The 23,556-nt window shown below is 41.8% G+C and overlaps 1 protein-coding gene across 1 annotated transcript in view; it reads left to right on the top strand.

Annotated features, from left to right (window-relative positions):
• LOC135223230 (E3 ubiquitin-protein ligase RNF126-B-like) overlaps positions 1–23,556 on the top strand; it is a 47,514-nt gene that overhangs the window by 11,087 nt on the left and 12,871 nt on the right. The window contains 1 exon segment of the mRNA XM_064261722.1: positions 19,129–19,370. Coding sequence (XP_064117792.1) covers positions 19,129–19,370 — 242 coding nt within the window.

The following is a 23,556-nucleotide window of genomic DNA, read 5'->3' as shown; positions in this document are numbered from 1 at the left end:
AAGAGGGTTACGGGGGCTCCCCACCGATCTGGCGTCCCTTCGGCAGGCCTTGTTGCTAAGTCCCAGGCTGCCAAGGAGCGCGCACGAGCGCGTGTCCTGAAGGATTGCTTTTCGTCCTCCGAAGCGTCCTCCCCGCGCAAGGGGTGGAGCGCTCGGAGAGACTCGCGTCCGTTGAAAAGGACTTTTCGTTTTGAGGACGCTTCACGTCCTATGTCACCACTTTCGTCAGAGGACGCGTATGCCGCTTTTCCTCCTTAGAAGAGAGGTAGAGTTTCTACTGACAAGGACGTTGGTTTCCGCGCACAGGCGTGTTCACCTGAGATGCAGGTAGCTGTACCTGCTTTAGAAGGAAGGAGGCGTCCCCTCGCCTTCTCGCAGGGGTCAGTCATGCCCCCTTCTTCTGCTCCTTCGTCACCTACGAAGGATATCCTTGTGTCCCTTCAGGACCAGATTACGTCTCTTATGGCTCAGAGGACTCGCCCAGCAGCAGTCGAGCTAAGCGTAGAAAGGACGTTAGGCTGCCCGTCAAGAGGTACGAAGCAGTCTCATTCTCTCTCGTCTCGTTCGTCTCTCTCTCCACCTCCGGATCGTCACCATTCTCGTTCTCCGAGTAAGATCTTTCGCTCACGCTGTAGAGGACGCTCGCCAGGACGCTCGGCGTTCGAAGCAGGACGCTTTGCGCATCTCGGCATCAGGGCGCTTTGCGGACGCTCGAGGTTCGAAAGCAGGACGTTTTGCGGTTCTCGGCCAGGGAGCTTTTCGAGGACGCTCGGCAGGACGCTTTGCGTTCTCGGCAGGACGCTTTTGAGGACGCTCGGTTGGCAGGACGCTCGCCGTTCGAAGCAGGACGCTTTTCGAACGAGGCAGGATGCTTTTTGAGGATGCTCAGCAGGACGGCTTGCTTGGCTAAGCAGGACGCTTTTGGCGCCTCTCGTCAGGAAGCTCGCGCTTCCTCTCGTAGGGACGTGTCTGCTAAGACAGTTCCCGTTGCTTCAAAGGACGCGCTACGTTCGCAGGATGTCCGTCCTTCTAAGGATCGTCGTAAGGCCGATTCCGTACTTGAAGCGGGTACTTCCATTCAACGGAAGTCTTTGTTCAGGCCTGAGACTGCTGGACGTACGCCCTCTCCGGATGGACGTTCTCCAGTTCCTCTTAGGGAGGAAGGGGAACTTAGTAGTCCAGGGAGTTTCAGTCGAAGAGAACCTCATGTAGCTTCAGCTGTCTCGGACTATAAGGTTCTTGTCAGGCTGTACGTTCATCCTTCGGGGATAAGTTTCAGCCGGCAGCCCCTAGGTCTCCTCCCTCTCAACTTTCGTCTTCCAAGTCTGTTAAGACCCCTGACGAAATGAAGACGTCGCTTTCGACCAAGAGGGCTTTCAAGAAGCTTCAAGATTTCATGTCTCGAAGGAAGGACCAGGGCAAGACCACTTTCGCCCTTCCTCCCTCTAGACTCTCCGGGAAAGGAGGAATCTGGTATGAAACCAAGGAGGACGTGGGAGTAAAGGTTCCTTCGTCCGCTCTTGGGGACTTCTCCAGTTTAGTGGACGCTCAGAGGAGGTCCCTCTTATCGTCTGCTAAGGTGTCCTGGACTCCTGTGGAGACGGACCACCACTTGAAGGGACTGCTTCGCACTTTGAATGTCTTTAATTTCTTAGACTGGTGCTTGGGAGTTTTAGACCTCAGTCTAGAAGTCCTGATTCTCTCAGTCTGGGGGAGCTGTCCAGCGTGTTGTCATGTATGGACAAGGCCGTCAGGGATGGTTCGGAGGAGCTAGTTTCTCATTTTGGAACGGCTTTCCTAAAGAAAAGAGCTCTTTTATGTAATTTTACCGCGAAGTCGGTTTCTCCCGCTCAGAAAGCGGAATTGCTCTTTGCGCCTCTTTCGGACCATCTCTTCCCCCAGGCTATGGTAAAGGATCTTGCAACGAGTTTGCAGGAGAAGGCGACCCAGGACCTCTTGGTACAGTCTTCAAGACGCCCAGCAGTTCCTTCCACATCTTCATTCAGTAAACCCCCGAAGAAAGTCAACCCTTTCGCGGGGCACCCCCCTCGAGAGCAGCTCCTCGAGGAAGAGGTTTTTCGAGAGGAAGAGCTTCATTTAAAACCAAATCCACCAAATGAAGATCTTGTCCTTCAGACGCCAGTCGGGGCCAGGCTGAAGTTCTTTGCGGAGGCATGGAGGCAGAGAGGGGCGGATCCTTGGACTCTCAAGATCGTAGAGAGCAGGGGTACAAGATCCCCTTTTTACATCCTCCTTCTTTAACATCAACTCCCAGAGACCTCTCTCCGTCTTATCAGGGAGAGAAGAAAAGTATCCTTTTCGATCTGTTAGACCAGATGGTCGAAAAAAAGAGCGGTGGAGCAAGTCTTGGACCTGGGTCACCGGGCTTCTACAACAGGATTTTCCTGGTGCCGAAGCAGTCGTCGGGTTGGCGCCCAGTCCTGGATGTGAGCAGGCTCAATCTTTTTGTGGAAAAGATCAAGTTCAAAATGGAGATGCCTCAGTCGGTGCTAGGAGCCTTGAGACCTGGCGACTGGATGGTGTCTCTGGACCTGCAGACGCGTACTTTCACGTCCCCGTCCACCCCTCTTTCAAGGAAGTACCTGAGATTCGTCTTAGACAACAGGGTTTGGCAATTCAGAGCCCTTTGTTTCGGTCTCAGCACGGCCCCGATGGTTTTCACAATAATAATGAGGAATGTAGCGAAGTGGCTCCATTCGTCAGGGATCAGGATATCCCTCTACCTCGACGATTGGCTGATCAGAGCATCGTCGAGGCGGAAATGTCTGAAGGACCTTCAGTTAACGTTAGCCCTAGCAAAGTCTCTGGGTCTTTTGGTCAACTCTCGCATCTGACCCCGACACAGTCCATCGTGTATCTTTGGGATTCAGATGGATTCAGTGGCTTTTCGGGCGTTTCCATCCCAGGAACGTCAGCGGCTGGGTTTAGAGAAAGTCGCAGCCTTCCTAGAGAGAGAAGCTTGTTCGGCGAGGGAGTGATGAGTCTGCTGGGCACCATTTCCTCGCTAGAAAAGTTTGTCTCGCTGGGAAGACTGCACCTCAGGCCTCTTCAATTTTTCCTTGCGGAAGAATGGAAGTCGAAGGAGGACCTGAATGCGATCCTAAGGATCTCAAACAAAGTAAAAGGCCACTTAAGATGGTGGCTCGACCCTCAGAAGTTGCGAGAGGGCTTCTCCCTAAATCTTCTGAGCCCCGACCTAGTGTTGTTCTCAGACGCTTCCATTTCAGGTTGGGGAGCAACACTAGGGGGGAGGGGGGAAGGAAGTGTCAGGCTCCTGGAGAGGGGAACAGGTAGCCTGGCACATCAATGTAAAGGAAAACTGGCAGCGATATTCCTGTCGCTGCAGTTCTTCTAAGACAAACTGTCAAGCAAGGTCGTTCAAGTCAACTCAGACAGTACCACAGCCCTTGCATATCTAAAGAATCAGGGAGGAAACTCACTCCAGATCCCTTTTTCTCCTTGCGAGGAAGTTTCTGCTATGGGCAGACGCAAGGCACATCAAGATCCTGACGAGATTCGTGGCCAGGGGTTCAGAATGTCAGGGCGGACCTTCTCAGTCGACGAAATCAGATTCTGCCAACAGAATGGACCTTGCCACCAGGAAGTCTGTCAACAATTATGAGATTGTGGGGACGTCCTCTAGTCGACCTGTTCGCTACATCGAGGACGAAGAGGCTTCCTCTGTCTTGCTCCCCGGTTCTGGATCCAGGGGCAATTGCAGTGGACGCGTTGCTCTGGAACTGGACAGACCTGGATCTTTACGCCTTTCCCCCATTCAAGATCATGGGGGGAGGTCATGAGGAAGTTCGCAGCTTCAGAAGGGACAAGGTTGACTCTGATTGCCCCAATGTGCCAGCAAGAGAGTGGTTCACAGAGGTCATGACTTTCCTTGTGGACTTCCCAAGAACGTTGCCCTGGAGGAGAGATCTACTCAGACAGCCTCACTTCAAAAGGTTTCACAAAACCTCTCCGCTCTGGCTCTGACTGCGTTCAGACTATCGAAAAGTTGGCCAGAGTGAGAGGCTTTTCAAAGGCAGCTGCGAGAGCAATCGCTAATGCTAGAAGAGCCTCTTCAAGAGCTGTCTACCAGTCTAAGTGGGCCTCCTTCAGGGCATGGTGCAAAAAGGAAGGAATTTCCTCTTCCACGAACCTCTGTTGAACCAGATAGCAGATTTCTTACTCTATCTAAGAAATGTGCAGAATTGGCAGTTCCTACAATTAAAGGTTATAGGAGTATGTTGTCTGCCGTTTTTCGCCACAGAGGACTGGACCTCTCCGACAATAAGGATCTACACGATCTCTTAAGGTCGTTCGAAACCTCCAAGATTCCACATGCAAGACCACCCTAATGGAATCTCGATGTGGTTTTGAAACATCTTATGCTAAGTCCCTTTGAGCCTCTCCATGAAGCTTCTCTAAGGGACTTGACGAGGAAAGCGCTTTTCCTAGCTTCTCTGGCGATGGCGAAGAGAGTTAGTGAAATCCAAGCGTTCAGTAGCCTAGTGGGCTTCAAGGGGGACAACGCTGTCTGCTCGTTGAGCCTGTCTTTCTTGCTAAGAACGAGAACCCGTCTAATCTTGGCCGAAGTGCTTTGAAATCAAAGGAATGTCGAGTCTCGTGGGTCAAGAACCAGAGAGAGCCCTGTTCCCTGTCAGGGCTCTCAAGTTCTATGTTAATAGAACTAAAGAGATAAGAGGTCCCTCAGGTAATCTCTGGTGCTCGGTGAAGAGACCAGATTTGCCGTTGTCGAAGAATGCTGTAGCTTTCTTCTTGAGGGACGTCATTAAAGAGGCTCATTCATCTTGCCAGAAGACTGATTTGAGCCTCTTTAAAGTGAAAGCTCACGAAGTCAGAGCCGTAGCTACTTCTCTTGCCTTCCAAAGGAATATGTCTATCAAAGATATACTTGATAGCACCTTTTGGAGGAGCAATTCCGTATTCGCCTCACATTACCTCTGGGATGTGAGAACGATTTACGAGAATTGTAGTTCTTTGGGGCCTTACATTTCGGCAGACACAGTTTTGGGGGCTGAAGGTAGCTCTCTCCCTATCCCTTAGCTTAGTTAGGTTAGTTTTTTATTGTGTTTTTGGTTGATGGTGAGATCTTCTGTGAAATCTCCCATTCCTTAGTTTAACTGTCAGGGGTTTTTTGGTTAGTTGGTCAGGTGGTGGTTCGGTTGCTGTGTTACTGCCATATGTTTTGGCTAGATGGTCTTGTCACATTGAGGTCACGTCCCCGTTGACAGAGCATCCAGAGTGCACCAGCACTACAGGTCCAAACCTGGCTGGCAACTCTGATAAAAGCAGAAGCAGGCTTAAGTGACAGTAATCACAGAGTCTACTTTGCTATCAGGTAAGGAACCAAGAAGTAAATCTTTTACTTAATTTAAGTTTCCTAAAAATCCTATTCTGTCTCTACCCACCATCCGAAGGTGGGATTCAGCTATATATATATCTGACAGGTAAGTTTCATGAACAAAATGTTATTGTTATAATACAATTAAGTTTGTTCATACTTACCTGGCAGATATATATAATTAGAGTGCCCACCCTCCCTCAGGAGACAAGGGTCATGAATAAATATGAACAGAAAATGGGAATGGTTCCTGATATCCGCCTCCCAGCGGCGGGAATGGGTACTACCACCTGGCCGCCCACTACGTGTGCCGCGAGTTTTGAAATTCTGTCGGACGTCAGAAATACAGCTATATATATATCTGCCAGGTAAGTATGAACAAACTTAATTGTATTATAACAATAACATATTATTTATCTATACACAGTTTTTTTACATTGGTATTTACACATCTGGTACTTTACATCTGGTATTTACGCATCTGGTACTTAAGTATAAATTATCAAGTACAAGTCTTAGACCATTTTAGTAAATAATGAATAGAATATTATCAAGTTTCAAGGATCAGAGTGGCCAGTTCAGGGGGTGATTGAACATAACAAGAAATGTTGAGGACAGTCGTAAAAATTGTGTAACCTAAAGGAAGGCAGTCTTAGAAGTGTAACATGTAGGTTAGGATAGTAACCAAACCAACTTAACCCTCTTACGCCAAAGCGGTAAAAAAAAAAAATTGTCTCCCGTGTGCCGGAGGTGTTTCAGAGTGAGCGCGGAAGCGGAAAAAATATTTTTTTCAAAAAATCACAGCGCGCTTAATTTTCAAGATTAAGAGTTCATTTTTGGCTCCTTTTTTTGTCATTGGCTGAAGTTTAGTATGCAACCATCAGAAATGAAAAAAATTATCATTATCATATATAAATATTGCGATATAGATAGCGCAAAAACGAAATTTCATATATAATTGTATTCAAATCGCTCTGTGCGCAAAACGGTTAAAGGTAACAAGTTACTTTTTTTTCGTTGTAATGTACACTAAATTGCGAACATTTTGGTATATAACACATTGTAAAACGATAAAAGCAACACAGAGAAAATATTATCACAAAATAATGCATGAATTCGTAACGCGCGGACGTAAACAAATATTTTTTTCAAAAATTCACCATAAATCTAAATATTGTCCTAGAGACTTCCAATTTCTATCAAAATGAAGACAAATGATTGAATATTACTATACTGTAAGAGTATTAGCTTACAATTGCAGTTTTTGACCATATCTGATGAGTTAAAGTTGACCGAATGTCGAATTTTTTTATATATATTTTTTATATGCAATTATTTCTGAAATAAGAAAAGCTACAACCTTCAAATATTTTTCGTTTTATTCTACATGAAATTGCGCACATTTTCATATATAAAACTCTATGAAATGCCTAATATGAAACGGAGCAGCAAATATTCCGAGCATGGGACGTACGCATTTCGGAGATTTGTGGCGGAGAATCTGCGCGCGGAGGAAGGAAAGATTTTTTTTCTAAATTCACCATAAATCTAAATATTTTGCTAGAGACTTCAAATTTGTTTCAAGATGAAGATAAATGACTGAATATTACTAGACTGTAAGAGTTTTAGCTTACAATTGCGTTTTTCGACCATTTCGGTAGAGTCAAAGTTGACTGAACGTGGTTTTTTTTCTATTTATCATGATTTATATGCAAATATTTCAAAAATGAGAAAAGCTACAACCTTCAATTATTTTTTGTTGTATTCTACATGAAATTGCGCACATTTTCATATATAAAACTTTATGTAACGCTAATTTAAAATGGTGCAAACATTACCACAATCGCACGTATGATTTTTTCGGAAGAGTTACGCTCGGACGTAAAGAAAATTTTATTTTTTTCATAAATTCATAAATTCACCATAAATCGAAATATTGTGCTAGAGACTTCCAATTTGTTGCAAAATGAAGGTAAATGCTTGAATATTACTAGAATATAAGCGTTTTAGCTTACAATTGCGTTTTTTGATCATTTCGGTAGAGTCAAAGTTGACTGAAGGTTGAAATTTTGGCAATTATTGTTATTTATATGAAAATATCTCAAAACTGATAAAAGCTACAACCATGGGAGGTTTATGTTTTTTAGTTGGTTATTGTGCACTGGAAATTGCGCACATTTCCATATATAAAACTTTATACAACGGCTAATTTTAAAATGGTGCAAACATTACGACAATCGCATGTATGATTTTTTTTCGGAAGAGTTACTGCGCGGACATAAGGAAAAAGTTTTTTCATAAATTCACCATAAATCGAAATATTGTGCTAGAGACTTCCAATTAGTTGCAAAATTAAGGTAAATGATTGAATATTACTAAAATATAAGAGTTTTAGCTTACAATTGCGTTTTCGACCATTTCGGTAGTCAAAGTTGACTGAAGGTTGAAATTTTGGCAATTATCGTTATTTATATGAAAATATCTCAAAACTGATAAAAGCTACAATCATGAGTATTTTATTGTTGTATTCTACATAAAAATGCACACATTTTCATATATAATACTTCATGTAACGGCTAATTTACAATGGTACAAAAATGATGTCAAAGTGACGAAATAATTTCCGAGATGTGTCACAGATACTTTTTAGTGCGGCAAGAAAGTAATTCGCGCTTGCGCGCCTGCGTAACGATTGTAAAACAAAAACAACACCTTGATCCGTGAAACTCCCAGCATCCCCCAAGGCGCGTGATTCAAAAGTTTTCAGCTGGTAGGCCTATAAGTATTTTTCCGCGAATTTTAAAAAAAACTTTTGTAAGTCGACGTAAAATACGTCCAGTCGGCACACGGGAGACAAAAAATGTCGACGTAAAATACGTCCAGTCGGCGTAAGAGGGTTAACCTACCCTAACCTAGTAGAATGTGTTACCTGACTGGGAGGGCTCAGCCCCCCCGTAACCCCCCTTGAAGGAAGGCAATCTTAGAAGTGTAACATATAGGTTAGGATCGTAACCTAACCAAACCTAGCCTAACCTAGTAGAACGTGTTACCTGACCAGGGGGCTCCGCCCCCCGTACCCCCCCCCCCCCCCCCCCGTTAAAGGAAGGTAATCTTAGAAGTGTAACATATAGGTTAGGATTGTAACCTAACCAACCTAACCTAACCTAGTAGAACATGTTGCCTGACCGGACTCCCCCTTAAGGAAGGTATCTTAGAAGTGTAAAATAGAGGTTAGGATCGTAACCTAACCAACCTAACCTAATAGAACAAGAAATTGTTATGGGTCAGACAGGCATGTAAAGGTGAATATAGAAAAAATAAGGGAGAAAAAATGAATGTGTAAATTGGAATGTCTGTAAAATGAAAAGATGTAATACCAATTTCACGAAAAATGTAATACCATCAATTTCAAAAAATGTAATACCATCAATTTCATGTCATTGACAGAAAGGTCTTGAAACATCCTAAAACCGCCTTCTAGTCCCACCCAGGAGACTTTCAGTGGCCTACCCTCAATTGTAACGTAATATTGTAAGATACATAAGGCAACATTATGAAGTGAGAACAAGTCAGTGCACATATTAAACAATACTATGATAAACGGAACAGAAATAAAAGCTTGAAATAATATTACACAATTACAGAACAAATGAGGACAAGGAATATATGTAACAATGCATGAATCCTCCCCAATAACCTCCTATTGCAACGTAGGGTTAATAATGCAACATGATTGGTTAAATCCATGTAACCCCCTACAAAACTCCCATCATTTATCTCCTTAGGAAGTTTGTGGCTGAACTAAAAGCTTCCTTATATCTCGGCGCATGCGTAGTAAGATTCGCCGTCGTAATAGCAGTAGCAATAAGTGGATTTTGGCTATGTAACGGCTCCATTATTGATTTATTTATCGCTTTATTTAAGCTTGTATTTCGTGTTTCAAATGTCATTAATAAGAGGAAATGACACAATAAGACTACAAAATCTTCCCCAGAGTGTTTTACCCCACCCAAAACCCCGCATTCCCATCGGTCCCCCTTACTGTAGGATACAGTTGAACGGCATAATTCTCCTAAGTGTTTTACCCCACCCAGAACCCCGCATTCCCATCGATCCCCCTTACCATAGGATAGAGTTCAAAGGTAAATTACACGTTAATTACAGCTGGCCGAAAAAATATTATCTTAAATTCTTGTTCAGGAGGTAAAACTATAGAAAAAAAAAACGTCAACTGGCTTAGATCTACCAAACAACCAAATGGACTGGCCAACCCGCTGACTACCGCATTTGTGGCCACCCTCCGAAAAAGTACTTTCACAAGTCCTGACACTGGAGATGGTCATCAGTCATGAGTTGTTTGTGGTGATAGGAACAGCTCGAGACCTCTACTCTCCTTTCAAATTAAGTATTTTCTCCAAAGTTAAAAATTAAGGCCATATTTCAAGATTAAACAGAGGGTAATGAAAAGTGTGACCAAACGCAGTGCACACTACCCCCATGACGCTTTCAAAATTTTTAATTACAACTAAAAATGTTTTGAAGATTGACGCCATCTCGATGTTTGCGAAGTCGCTTGTGTCAACAAACTTTCCATTTTCTGTGCTAAATCCGCACACCACTTGTGCCCATAGAAGCTGGGCACTTTCATCACAACAATCATAAACACCGACTTTCAACCAGTACTTATCCAAGGGAACTACGATTTTTGGTAGAAGAAGAAGAAGCAGCGTGCACTAGATAATTATTTAAATAAATAGTTAAACGGCAGTATAAGGTCATGAATTGCATAAATAATTCTACATGTTCATGATTATTAATTTGAAAATATCGTTGTTGAAAAAGGAACTTGATTCCTGACTCAAATATCAACAGTTTTGCTTGTGAACGGTACCTCCGGCATTCTTCATGCTCGTTAATTGTATATCAGTGTTGCCAGTTGGTATGTGTTTACCCTCCAAACTGGGAAATAAGTGAAATTAGCGTAGTATCTATTTGTAGTATATATACATATTACAGCAATTTTATCATTACTGCAATACTATGAGAACTAGAATTCATGGAAACAGTTTGTAAGTGCATCGGCGTATGTGAGAAGCTCCATTAGATTGGCAACGATGAGTCATTTTGCCGTCGTCTGCTCGTACTTCAGAAATATTTGTAATTTTTTGGAGTTAATTTGGTTGCAAAAAAGGGATAATAGACATGAATTAAATAAACAATTTGAAGTAACAAAGTAAATTTAAACTAAATAATGAGTAAAGTATACAATTAAGGGAATAAAGCTTTGCACCCCATAAACCGCATACTCGTGTGCTGCCTGTAACTGTGTTTGTGGAGTGAGGGCTTAGGAACCAGGAACCGCAGCGTGGTTCAAGTGCAGTTTGGAGTGAATTAAGACCAAAATGTGTATAATTACAATCAAATAAGTATTGTGGAGTTTCTGTTGTGATGGCAGTGAGGATAAAACCATCGATTACAAGGTAAAAATGAATTTCAGTTCAAACCATGACACCGGGAATAGCGCCTCAGTGGCATGGTTGGTTTGGTGTTTGCTTCTCACCTCGGTGGTCGCGGGTTCGATTCTCGGCCATTCCATTGAGGAGTGAGAGATGTGTATTTCTGGTGATAGAAGTTCACTCTTGACGTGGTTCGGAAGTCACGTAAAGCCGTTGGTCCCGTTGCTGAATATCCACTGGTTACATGCAACATAAAAACACCATACAAACCAAACCAAATGACCCCAGGAATAAAAAGTTTTATACTTTCACTAATATAGGCAACAAAATGTTATTTTATTGTGCTGATTACAACTGCAATCTGGAGTAAGATCAATAAATGTTACATGTGTACACCAACATTGTTCAAATGAGTGCTGGGAAGGCTGGGAAAGATTGTGGATTGTCTGTGGTTACGAACGGCAAGTCACGAGGTTGCCGCCATATTGGATTTCAAAACTGCCTTGAAAACATATTTTACGAAGAGCTCACATGCTTATTTGTTCCGATACGAATACAAACCATCGGTCCTTTAACAATAGGAATGTAACTTGCGGCAGCTGGAACTGGTTGTAAGCTTCGAACAAGGGAGTTCGGTAGGTGCGCTGACTGGGAAGTGAAGATTCACTTTGCTTTCGGCCGCGCTGGGTGACAGACGTGTTCTCCACTTCTCTCTTCCCGCCTTTCGGCGTATGCTTTGTTTTCTCCAAACCTTGGTTTGCTTTTGTGTGAATTGTTCTCAATACTGTAAGTACGTGTGCTTGTATTATTACAATTTATTATGGATTCTCGTGAGCTGGAGAGTTCCCCACGCCCCCCCATCAGCCGCAGGACTTACCCTGGTGTGGAGGGCCGTAAGTGTGGGACTATATGCTAGATCAAAGTTTCTCAACCTGAGTGCCCGGGCGCACCAGTGAGATGCTCAGGTGTGCTCCAAGGAATAGGAAAATTATATTCTAATGTTTAAAATATGTTATTATTTTCATACATTTTGCTGTCGCCGAGTATGTGTTTCTATGTCCGAGTCAAGTCTTCGATATTTGACATTTTAAACTGGAAGGTAAATTCCTTAATCTTTCCTTTTCATTTCATTGGGGGTTTGAATCAGTCATTACTGGCCTCTTTTCTTTATGAATCTCTATCCTGCTAATCTTCTTAGTAGTAGTTGTTTAGCCAAAAATAACTTTTTTTTTTTTTTTTTTTTCTTCTTTCTTTCTTAAGGCTACTGGACACATTTTCCTTTCACAAACACCTTTCTCACAAGTTTATGTGTTTGTTTTATGCTTTGCAAAATTCATTGCTAAATGAAAACCTATATTTTTAATTATTTCATCCTTAATTTCAGTATCGGAAAAATATTTAAATAAATTTTTTTTTTTATTGCCAATAGTATATGAATTTCCATATAAAATGGGTTAAGAACCAGTCCTTTTTCTAGTACTTTTTGACTGGTTCTATGAAATCTTCAGTCTCATTCATGGTTGAAATGGAACTGACAATCTTAATCTTTTATTACTTTTGGTAGATTTTTTGTTATATTTTTTTTTTATGATTCTCTCTTTCTCTGATAATTGAATATTAAATTGTAGAATTGTTGTGATGAAGAGTAGTATATTCTTCTGTTAACATAATTTCCTAAGTTCCTGCATTTTCCATCGATTCTCAGCCACAGTGGCTGCCTGTCACTCTTAATCTCTTGATTTCCTCTCATAAAAGCAAAGCAGGAATAATACTAAATTTCCCCTGATGCCAGATAGCAGAATAAACTAAGCCTAATCTAGTATAGTAATCCAGATTTGTGGATCCATGTTAATGACTTCACCATTTGGTCAGTGCAGTGGATGAAAGGACATAGCTAATACCCAATTTTCCTTGAGATCGGTTGGCTATAGAATTAGCCCATGCAGCAATCCAGGTTAGTGACATACGTAATCCAGGTTAATGACTTCACCATATGGTGGCTGACATGTCAAAGCGGTTTTATGATTTGTGAGGATGACCTCCGTGTCCTGTTTAAAAGCAGCGCATCTGCAATTCTGGTCGGTCAGTCAGTCAGTAGATACCTAATTGCTACTACATTACTCTTCAAAGGTCTCTTTCAAGACACTTGGTGAATCATAATTCGTGGAAAGCCAGGTGGACTACCCATAAAATGGACAGTTTGTTCATGAAACTTACCTGTCAGATATATATATAGCTGTATTTTCTGAAGTCCGACAATTTAAAAAACTTCCGACACACGCAGTGGTCGGCCAGGTGGTTAGTACCCATTCCCGCCGCTGGGAGGCGGGTATCAGGAACCATTCCCATTTTCTATTCATAATTTTTCTGTCGCCGGTGCTGGAAACACCTGTTTCCAGTACCTCCGTCTTAGATTTTGGAAACTTCATTGCCGCTAAGTATCCTAATTGTCTTTTAATTTATTTACTTGGATTTGTGGCTAGGCATACGCTATCTTAAATTGATTTGAATTTGATTCATTTTTGCATAAGATATTTGAATCTAGTTAGGCTAGTTTCAGAGGGTGTTGTCTGCAAAGATAGGGTGTGGCTACCGAAAGCTTCGGTAGATACGCACTTGGTATGCACGAGGGGTATGAGTCTTGCTTCTTTGTAGAGATTTGTCATGTAAGGAGTGTGAGACTTTGTCTAATTCCGTAAGGAAGACGTATGATTCGTATGTACGCAATTAATCAGTAAACATGTTTAATTCCGTAAGGAAAACGTATATGATTCGGTATGTACGCAATTAATCAGTAACAAAAGTCAGGGTACGTGAACCTGCTAACCTTCTGTAGACTTTATTTTGCCTACCCCTGTAGTATGGCCTACGGGTTATGAATATGTCTGCGAGAGGTGATCGCTCTCCTTCATTGTTGTGAAGAGTGCTACTTCTGTTATTGTTTCTCCTAACCCTGTAATGTTGCCTTCGGGCCCTAAACAGTGTCTGTAGAGGTTATTGCCCTTTCTCTAATACTCTTTCGATTCGTATCCTAGAACGAAAGTGCTTGCTTTAGAGAGCAATAGTGAAGTGGCTAAGTGCAGTGACAGTGCCACTTGTGTAGTGGAGGGTGCGTCAGATCGGCCTTATTTCGCCTCTAAGACCGGACCTCTGCTTGACTCCCAGGACCCGGGGAGAGAGCATGTCGAAAGCCGAAGGAGGGTTACGAGGAACCCCCACCGATCTGGCGTGCCTTCGGCAGTTTCTGATGAAAATCCCCAGACTGCCTAAGTGCGTGCACGTGCATGAATCCTGAAGGATGCTTCTCGTCCTCCGAACGTCCTTCCCGCGCAGGGGTTGGAGCTTTCGGAAGGACTCGCGCCCTCTAAATAGAAGCTTTATAGAAGAGGACGCTTCACGTCCTCTCTCTCTCGTTATGCGTTCCAGTGAGAAGTAAGAAGGCGAACGTCGCCTGATCACGTGTACGTCTTTCCACCGAGAAATATGAAAAAGAAGTCTTAGTAGCAGGACGCTTTTGAGAGCGGACGTCCGAGCTTGGTTACTGTGAGAATAAGAAGGCATTCCCTCGCCCCTCGTATTCTCACACGATCAACCCTTCTCCTGAGACTGTTTCGTGCAGTCGGATTTCTCTCCGAGATGTATCTCGCTCTTCCCTGAAGGCAGTTTCTCTCGCTTGTTTTGACGCCTGTCAGGAGCGTGACGCTTTTCTGCACGCTTCTTTTGACGCTCGGCTTGGACGGGACGTTCGGATGGACGCCAGGTGTGCGCGGGTGCACGCCGAGCGCGCGCCAGTGGATATACTTTAACTCGAAAGGTACCTATAACCTCTCCGCTCTGAGTCTGACTACGTTCAGACTATCGAGATGTTGACAGGAATAAGATTACCGTCTTCCATTTCCGTCTGAAGAATGGGATAAGCTGGCAGTCACAACTATTAAAGAATACGCAAATATGTTGTTGACGGCCTTTGGGCTCAGAGATTTGCTTCTGTCAAACAACAAAGCCCTTCACGATCTTTGAGTTCTGTGGAATCTCGAAACTCGCTCACCATCTACTTTTTGTCTCACCTGTTTTCTCGGAGTCAGACACTCGGGCGAGATCAGGCGACATATAGTAGCCCTGACTTTCTTGTTGATGAAGTCGGTTGCGTTTATACACCCCCGATGATCGTGTAACATGAGACCAGGTTGGACTGTCAGGCATTCTTCCTTCGGGACTGAATCGCCTTTTTGCTCCTCGCTCCTTTCTCCTGGCACCAGAAGCTCGAGTTAGGAGTTGATTCGCTGACGACGTTGGGTTGCGTTGATACACCCCCCAAGGTTTGCTTAGATTGAATCGCCCAGGCAGTCCAGACACTCATCCTTCAGCGAAGAATAGTGCCTTATGGTCTTCAGGGTACAGCCTTGCTGTCCTTGATTCGTCTGGGGACTGGTCAAACTGGTCGGTCACCTGACTTTAGTACAGACGGACTGACTGTGCATGTCCAGATCGAAGCTTTCAATATGGAACTTAGACGTAGTCTGAAGTTCTCGATGTCAAAGCATTCGAACCTCTCCTACCTGTTAACTTCTTGCATGTGATCAGGAAGGCCTTCTTCTAACCACCCTAGATACGACAAAGAGGGTTAGTGAGATTTTAAGCCATCGTCACAAGTTTTGGCTGTAGAGAACACAAGGCGGTGTGCTCTCTAAGCCTTCCGTTGTGGCCTAAGAATGGAAACCCGTTTGTCCTTGGGCCAGGAGCTTGGAAGCAAGGATGGCACAAGTTAGTGGGCAGGAGCCAGAGAGAGTCCTGTGCCCTGTCGGGTCTCTCAAGTTTTATCTACATAAAACTCAAGAAAGTCGAAGTCATTCGGGCAATCTGCAGTGTTCCGAAAAAGACCAGACTTGCCCATATCGAAGAACACCCTGGCTTAGTGTTAAGGAGTTCTTTCAAAAAAGAAATGCCTCCTTCATTGTGTTTGCACAAAGATTTGAAAGTCCGTTTTATTCCTGAATGCTCACGAGGTGAGGGCGCGGCCTCGGAAGCATTTCAACAGAGCATGGCACTCAGCAACATCCTGAGTACCATGTTTTAAGCGAAGCAACTCTGTGTTCACTTCACACTCCCTGCGAGATGTGAAGATGGCATATGAGATCTGCTGCTCGCTAGGGCCATACGTGTCTGCAGACACAATCTTGGGGGCAAGAAGTACCACTCATCCTATCCTGTAGAAAATGGTTAGGAAGAGCTCTTAATTTAGTTGAGTCGCCGACAACGGCGACTTCTTAACTCTTAAGCCTTAGTTACCACACCTTAACTTTGGCTAGGTTGGTCAGGTGGTGATATATATTATTTATATATATATATTTATTTTACTTCTTAGCCCTCATGGTATGGTCAAATATGGTCTAGTCACATTGTGGTCACGCCCCGTTGACAGATCATCTGGAGTGCACCAGCTTTATAGGTCTCTACCTCGCTGGCAACTCTAGTAAAGCAGAAGCAGACTTGGGTGACAGTAATCACGAAGTCAGCTATGCTAACAGGTGGAACAAAGATGTAAATCATCTGCATGCATTTGTTTCCCAAAATCCTTCTATTCTGTCCCTTCCCACCTCCAAAGGTGGGATTCAGCTATATATATATCTGACAGGTAAGTTTCATGAACAAAATGATATTGTTATGATACAATAAAGTTTTTTCATACTTACCTGGCAGATATATATAATCAAGTACCCACCCACCTCCCCTCAGGGGACAGTGGAAATAAAAATTATGAATAGAAAATGGGAATGGTTCCTGATACCCGCCTCCCAGCGGTGGGAATAGGTACTAACCACCTGGCCGACCACTGCGTGTGTCGGAAGTTTTTTAAATTCTGTCGGACTTCAGAAAATACAGCTATATATATATCTGCCAGGTAAGTATGAACAAACTTTATTGTATCATAACAATATCATATTTTTAAGCAAGAAACATACCAGTGTGGAACTTAATTCTAATAATGAAACCGTTTCAAGTGAAGTGAAATATCCAACTAAGAAAATTAAGATTAGACCTAATCAGAAATGCGACAAAAGTTATTTAAGTTTTGGCTTCACATGGACTGGAGATGAAAATCAACCTCTCCCATTGTGTTTGGTTTGTGGTTGCAAAATGTCGAATGAGTCTCTGCTTCCTAGTAAATTAAGTAAACATTTTCAAACATTGGATTGCAGTCTTCAAGGAAAAGACGTAAATTATTTCAAAAGACTACTTGACCAACAAACAAAGCAAGCATTTGCTTTCAAAAGTAGAGTAACGTTGTCTGAAAAAGCTCAAATTGCATCTTATGAAGTATCGGAAATGATTGCCGTAAAGATGAAGTCACTCTTGCTGAATCTATTATTTTGCCTGTTTGTAGAAAGATGGTGAAGACTAAAATCAAAGGTGCACCCCAAAGTTTCTGTTAATTCATAGATGCACCCTGAGGTACAAAGGTTGATGAACACTGCTAGATACCTCCTTGTCTCCCAGGAGAGCTCCCCAACCTACGTCTAATGCATCGGAATAAAAGCTCAGGTTGGGGTTCTGAACTAGGAGTGACTTCCCTTGTAACAACCTGACTTGGGACCTCTACTAAAGCAGGTGCTACTTTATCTCATGATTCACCGGAGAGGGGTGGTGTTAGGCGAAAGATAAAGAATCTTGATAAAACAATACTCCTCTAGGATATCTTCCTCGAGCCCAGGAGGGTGAGCAGGGGCATTGTCCAACAACAGCAGACATTTCAGAGGGAGGCGCTTCTCTTCCAAGAATTTCTACACTGTTGGGCCGAAACACAGATTTACCCACTTGGTGAACAAAAGTCTCGTTACCCAGGCTTTCGCATTAGCCTTCCACTTCACCGGAAGCTTCTCCTTTAGGACTTTGTGGGCCTTGAAGGCTTGAGGAGTCTCGGAATGATAGACAAGTAGGGGCTTCACCTTACAATCCCCACTGGCGTTGGAACAAAGTGGGAGGGCAAGCCTGTCTTTCATAGGCTTATGCATGGGTAGCTTCTTCTCTTCCTCCGTGATGTACGTCCAATGAGGCATTTTTTTTCCAAAAAAGGCTAGTCTCGTCACAGTTGAAGACTTGCTGAGAACTGTAGCCTTCGTTGATCGTCATCTCGTCGAACGTCTTAATTTATAAAGGCTTTGGCCGCTTTCGTGTCCGAGCTGGCAGCCTCCCCATGCCGCACCACTGAATGGATGCCAGTCTGTTTACGGAATTTATCAAACCACCCCCGAGAAGCCTTGAAGTCTGGGGTTGCCGTCAATGTCCCTTCTCCGTTGTCTTCGGCCTGGGCAATCAGATCTCCGAAAATAGCGCTGGCCTTGTGGCAGATTACCATCTCGTTTATCGTATCACCAGCGAATTCTTTGTCTTTAATCCATACAAGAAGCAGCCTCTCCATCTCATCATACACGTGGCTCCTCTTGTTTGACAAAATAGTCACGCCCTTGGAAGGTGTAGCTGCTTTGATTGCTTCCTTCTGTTTAAGGATGGTCCCTATCGTCGATGGATTTTGGCCGTATTCCTTAGCGATCACACTCGACCGCATGCCAGCTTCATACTTTTTAATTATCTGCATCTTTGTCTCCATAGAAAGCATCCTCTTCTTTCCGTGAACTTCAGCAACATTCTTGGGACCCATGGCTAATTAAGTTCACACAACACGATAAAGTAACTCACTACAAAGAAAGCGAAATCACTACTACTAATTTACGTTAACAAACAAAATCTATGTGAACGAACGAATTCCACGTGCGTACGATAACGCTGATGTGACGAAGTGGTCGAAGGATGTCTTTATGTAGAGGGATGATGGGAGAGACGCTGACAAATAAGAGAGCAGGATCGTATGGCAGTGACTAGCATCAGGAACCAATGGGAGAGTGGGAGGATGGTGGCGAGTCTACTCAGTTGGCGGGGCGCGAGATTTAAAATTGTTCTCAGTGGTCCGGGCGAATCTTGGACTTTACCCTTTCGCAACCTGAATTATTTTCGTATACAGAAGCAAAAAAATCTTCGTCTTTGCTTTCGTAAGGAGGGACTTTCCTATGTAGAGATTCCACTGTACTGGCTAAGTATATGTAAAACTTTATTTTATTATATAAGTTTCATTTTTTAAATTAACCTTACCTCTCCATTATGTGGCTTTTACTTCCACACCAGCGGTAATAAAAACTATGTACTAATGGAGATGTATGTTAAAATAAAAAAGGATTACCCTAAGTATTTATATTTTATTTCTGCATTTTTATTTATTGCATTTTTGTTTTCTGACAGGATTATGTATGTCCTCGTTGTAATAGTGGCTTTATTGAAGAGCTCGATGGACGTGCTGAAAATTCTGATAGTGACACATCAAGTGACATGGACTTAGAGCAGTTCGATACTTGGGACATGCTTCAAGATGTCACATCTGGTGGACAAGGTGCTTCATCATCACCATCAGGGTCAGCTTCAGGGCCGGGAACCAGGAGGAGTCAGCGTTTAAGGCATCTCAACCCAAGGCATGGGCGAAGGAGGTAGGATTGTACACGATTCCATTTTTGTATTTATAGTTAAGCCTCATTTTCTCATTTTTCTTTTACCGTAATCTTATCACCAATTATTTATTCACAACTGACATCAGTAGGGGGAAATGAGGGCACATGTACAGGGTAAATTGGAGACAATCTTCAGTGCTGTTTTACAAGAAAATATTTTCACAACACCTTGAGGTGTTGCTATAAGTGTAAGCTATAAGGTAAAGGTACGCTGTAAGCTGGACATTGGGATAACAAAAGTGGGCAAAATGAGTTGGAGTTTATTGTTGTGTTAGTTAAAGGGCTTCTTTTAGCACAAACCAATCTGCTGGTTATAATGTATTTGTGTGGCAAGTTGAAAACAAAACACCATCCCCAATACCAAGTACAACAGTATTACATATAGTTTAAGAGCAACCTATAACGAATTACCCCAAAAGAATAGAAAAAATGCCCAAAATTTTATGATAAAAAATGGATTCACAACAGTACAGTCAAACCTCAGTTTTCATACGCCTCTCTTTTCGTACGCATTGATTTTTGGACTTTTTTCTACAAAATTTTGTCTTATCGTACATTTCCTTGGTTTTCGTACACTCAGAAACTCTCCATCCGGGCCCCAGCGCGTGACCGGGCCCCATATTGAACACCAAAACAAAGCATCCCATTGTGACCCATTCTGCTTTTGTGTTCGTTGTTTTTCTGCTTTTTGTGCTTTTTTTTTTTTTTTATTCAAGTGCAACTGCTAAATATGCTGTCATGGGGCCAAAGAAAGTTCCAAAGAAAATTCCAAGCCCTTGTGTAAAAAAGGTGAGAAACAATAGAATTTAAGAAAGAACTCATAGCAAAGTGTTGGAGGAAGTTGCATGCCGATATCAGTGAGAAAGTGCGTACAGCAAATGCTGCTGTTAGTGAATTTAAGGCTAGCAGAGGCTGGTTTGAAAAATTCAGAAAATGAATGGGCATGCATAATGTGCCTACTTAGTGATTAAGGACATGTTTTCAAAGTGGAATGGTGTAAAAAATTTTGTGGAGAAATATCATTCCAACAAAGAAGTTGTAATCAATGTCTCCAACATGTTTATTAACCCTCTTACACCGATTAGACGTACTAAACGTCGAGATAAATTGTCTCATGGGTGCCGATTGGATGTATTAAACGTCGACATAAAAAAGTTTTTTTAAAAATTTGCAGAAAAATACTTGTAGGCCTACCAGCCAAAAACTTTTGAATCACGTTTGGGGGATGCTGGGAGCTCACGGATCAAGGTGTTGTTTTGTTTACAATCGTTACGCAGGCGCGCAAGCGTGAATTTCTTTCTTATCGCACTAAAAAGTATCAGTGACACATCTCAGAAATTATTTTGTCACTTTGACATAATTTTTGCACCATTTTAAATTAGCCATTACATGGAGTATTATATATGAAAATGTGCACAATTTCATGTAGAATACAACAAAAAAATACTCATGATTATAGCTTATATCAGTTCTGAAATATTTTCATATAAATAACGATAAGTGCCAACATTTCAACCTTTGGTCAACTTTGACTCTACCGAAATGGTCGAAAAATGCAATTGTAAGATAAAACTCTTATATTCTAGTAATATTCAATCATTTACCTTCATTTTGCAACAAATTGGAAGTCTCTAGCACAATATTTCGATTTATGGTGAATTTATGAAAAAACTTTTTCCTTACGTCCGCGCGGTAAGTCTTCCGAAAAAAATCATGCGATTGTGGTAATGTTTGCACCATTTTAAAATTAGCCATTATATTAAGTTTTATATATGGAAATGTGCGCAGTTTCATGCACAATACAACTAAAAACTACCCATGGTTGTAGCTTTTATCAATTTTGAAATATTTTCATATCAAAAACAATAAGTGACAAATTTTTAACCTTCGGTCAACTTTGCCTCTACCAAAATGGTCGAAAAACGCAATTGTAAGCTAAAACGCTTATATTCTAGTAATATTCAAGCATTTACCTTCATTTTGCAACAAATTGGAAGTCTCTAGCACAATATTTCGATTTATGGTGAATTTATGAAAAAAATAAAATTTTCTTTACGTCCGCGTGGTAACTCTTCCGAAAAAATCATACGTGCGATGTGGTAATGTTTGCACCATTTTAAATTAGCCGTTACATAAAGTTTTATATATAAAAATGTGCGCAATTTCATGTAGAATACAACAAAAAATAGTTGAAGGTTGTAGCTTTTCTCATTTTTGAAATATTTGCATATAAATCAAGATAAATAGAAAAAAACCACGTTCGGTCAACTTTGACTCTACCGAAATGGTCGAAAAACGCAATTGTAAGATAAAACTCTTACAGTCTAGTAATATTCAGTCATTTATCTTCATCTTGAAACAAATTTGAAGTCTCTAGCACAATATTTAGATTTATGGTGAATTTAAAAAAAAAACTTTCCTTCCCTCTGCACGCGGATTTCCTCCACAAATCTCCGAAATGCGTACGTCCCATTCTCGGAATATTTGCTCCGTTTCATATTAGGCATTTCATAGAGTTTTATATAAGAAAATGTGCGCAATTTCATGTAGAATAAAACGAAAATTATTTGAAGGTTGTAGCTTTTCTTATTTCCGAAATAATTGCATATAAATATATATATAAAAAAATTCGACATTCGGTCAACTTTAACTCGTCAGGTATGGTCGAAAACTGCAATTGTAAGCTAATACTCTTACAGTATAGTAATATTCAATCATTTGTCTTCATTTTGAAAGAAATTGGAAGTCTCTAGGACAATATTTAGATTTATGGTGAATTTTTGAAAAAAATATTTGTTTACGTCCGCGCATTACAAATTCATGCATTATATTGTGATAATATTTTCTCTGTGTTGCTTTTATCGTTTTACAATGTGTTATATACCAAAATGATTGCAATTTAGTGTACATTACAACGCAAAAAAAAGTAACTTGTTATCTTTAACCGTTTTGCGCACAGCGCGATTTTAATACAATTATATATGAAATTTCGTTTTTGCGCTATCATATATCGCATTATTTATATATGATAATGATAATTTTTTTCATTTCTGATGGTTGCATACTAAACTTCAGCCAATGCCAAAAAAAGGAGCCAAAAATGAACTCCTAATCTTGAAAACTAAGCGCGCTGTGATTTTTTGAGAAAAATATTTTTTCCGCTTCCGCGCTCACTTTGAAACACCTCCGGCACACAGGAGACAATTTTTTTTTACCGCTTCGGCGTTTGAGGGTTAATTGAAGGGTTCAGTAGCCTCTCTGACAGCAGGTTCGGTAACGGCACGGTTCGTTCCTGATTTCGTTCCCCGTCTAAATTGAAGGGGGTTCGATCCCAAGGAGGGACGAAATGATTTATGGGGGCCGGCCGGAACCCCTATATATGGTGGTATAGGGCGAAAAATGCAAAGTCATGAAAAAATTCATGGAGCTTCATATGGCAATTGAGAATATGTATACGAAATATTTCGTCAAAATTCCTCTTACTTTCGTAGTTACAGGGTAATTAGTTAATGTAACTCAATAAGCCTAAATCATTGATCCGTACAAGAAAATGCAATATTTCTTCTATTATCGTAAATTTTGATAATTATTTTCAAAGAAATTGGGAGAAATGGCATCTGTAGACATTCCCCGAGTCGAGAAGGAGACTTCAGGCTCAGCTACCAAGTCCAGTCCTGATTTAGTGCGATCACAGACTTCAAGTAGTCTACACGTACCATTTCACCTCTGACATTCGCCTGCCTTTACATATGTTTATTTATGTTTCGGCAAGAATTTCATCATGCCAATGAGGAAAAGACAAGGAAAACATCTCGCTAACATACAGACGAAGAAAAATCGCTCAAGTATTATTACAGAATATCATAATATATGCGTAGTTAGTGAAGAGAGAGGGTAGGGTTGCTTAGTAACGCCCCCGTCTTGCTTGACGGCACACGTCACACTGTGCCCAAGGCTACGATCTTTGAGCAAAGAGATCTTCATTTATGATAAATAACAAAGTTTTGGTTTTTTAATACCCAAAATGGAATATGAAATTCATAATAATCATGATTTATTTGTATAAAAAGAGTACGCCTTCGAGTTTCACCTCTGACATTCTCTTGCATTTACGTTTGTTTATCTTTGTTTCGGGCAAGAATTTCATCATGCCAAAGAGGAAAAT

The sequence above is a fragment of the Macrobrachium nipponense genome, chromosome 8 (genome assembly GCF_015104395.2).
Source record: "Macrobrachium nipponense isolate FS-2020 chromosome 8, ASM1510439v2, whole genome shotgun sequence".
Lineage (NCBI taxonomy): Eukaryota > Metazoa > Arthropoda > Malacostraca > Decapoda > Palaemonidae > Macrobrachium > Macrobrachium nipponense.
Note: the sequence above shows the minus strand (reverse complement) of the source record. Positions and strands in the feature narration are given on the sequence as shown.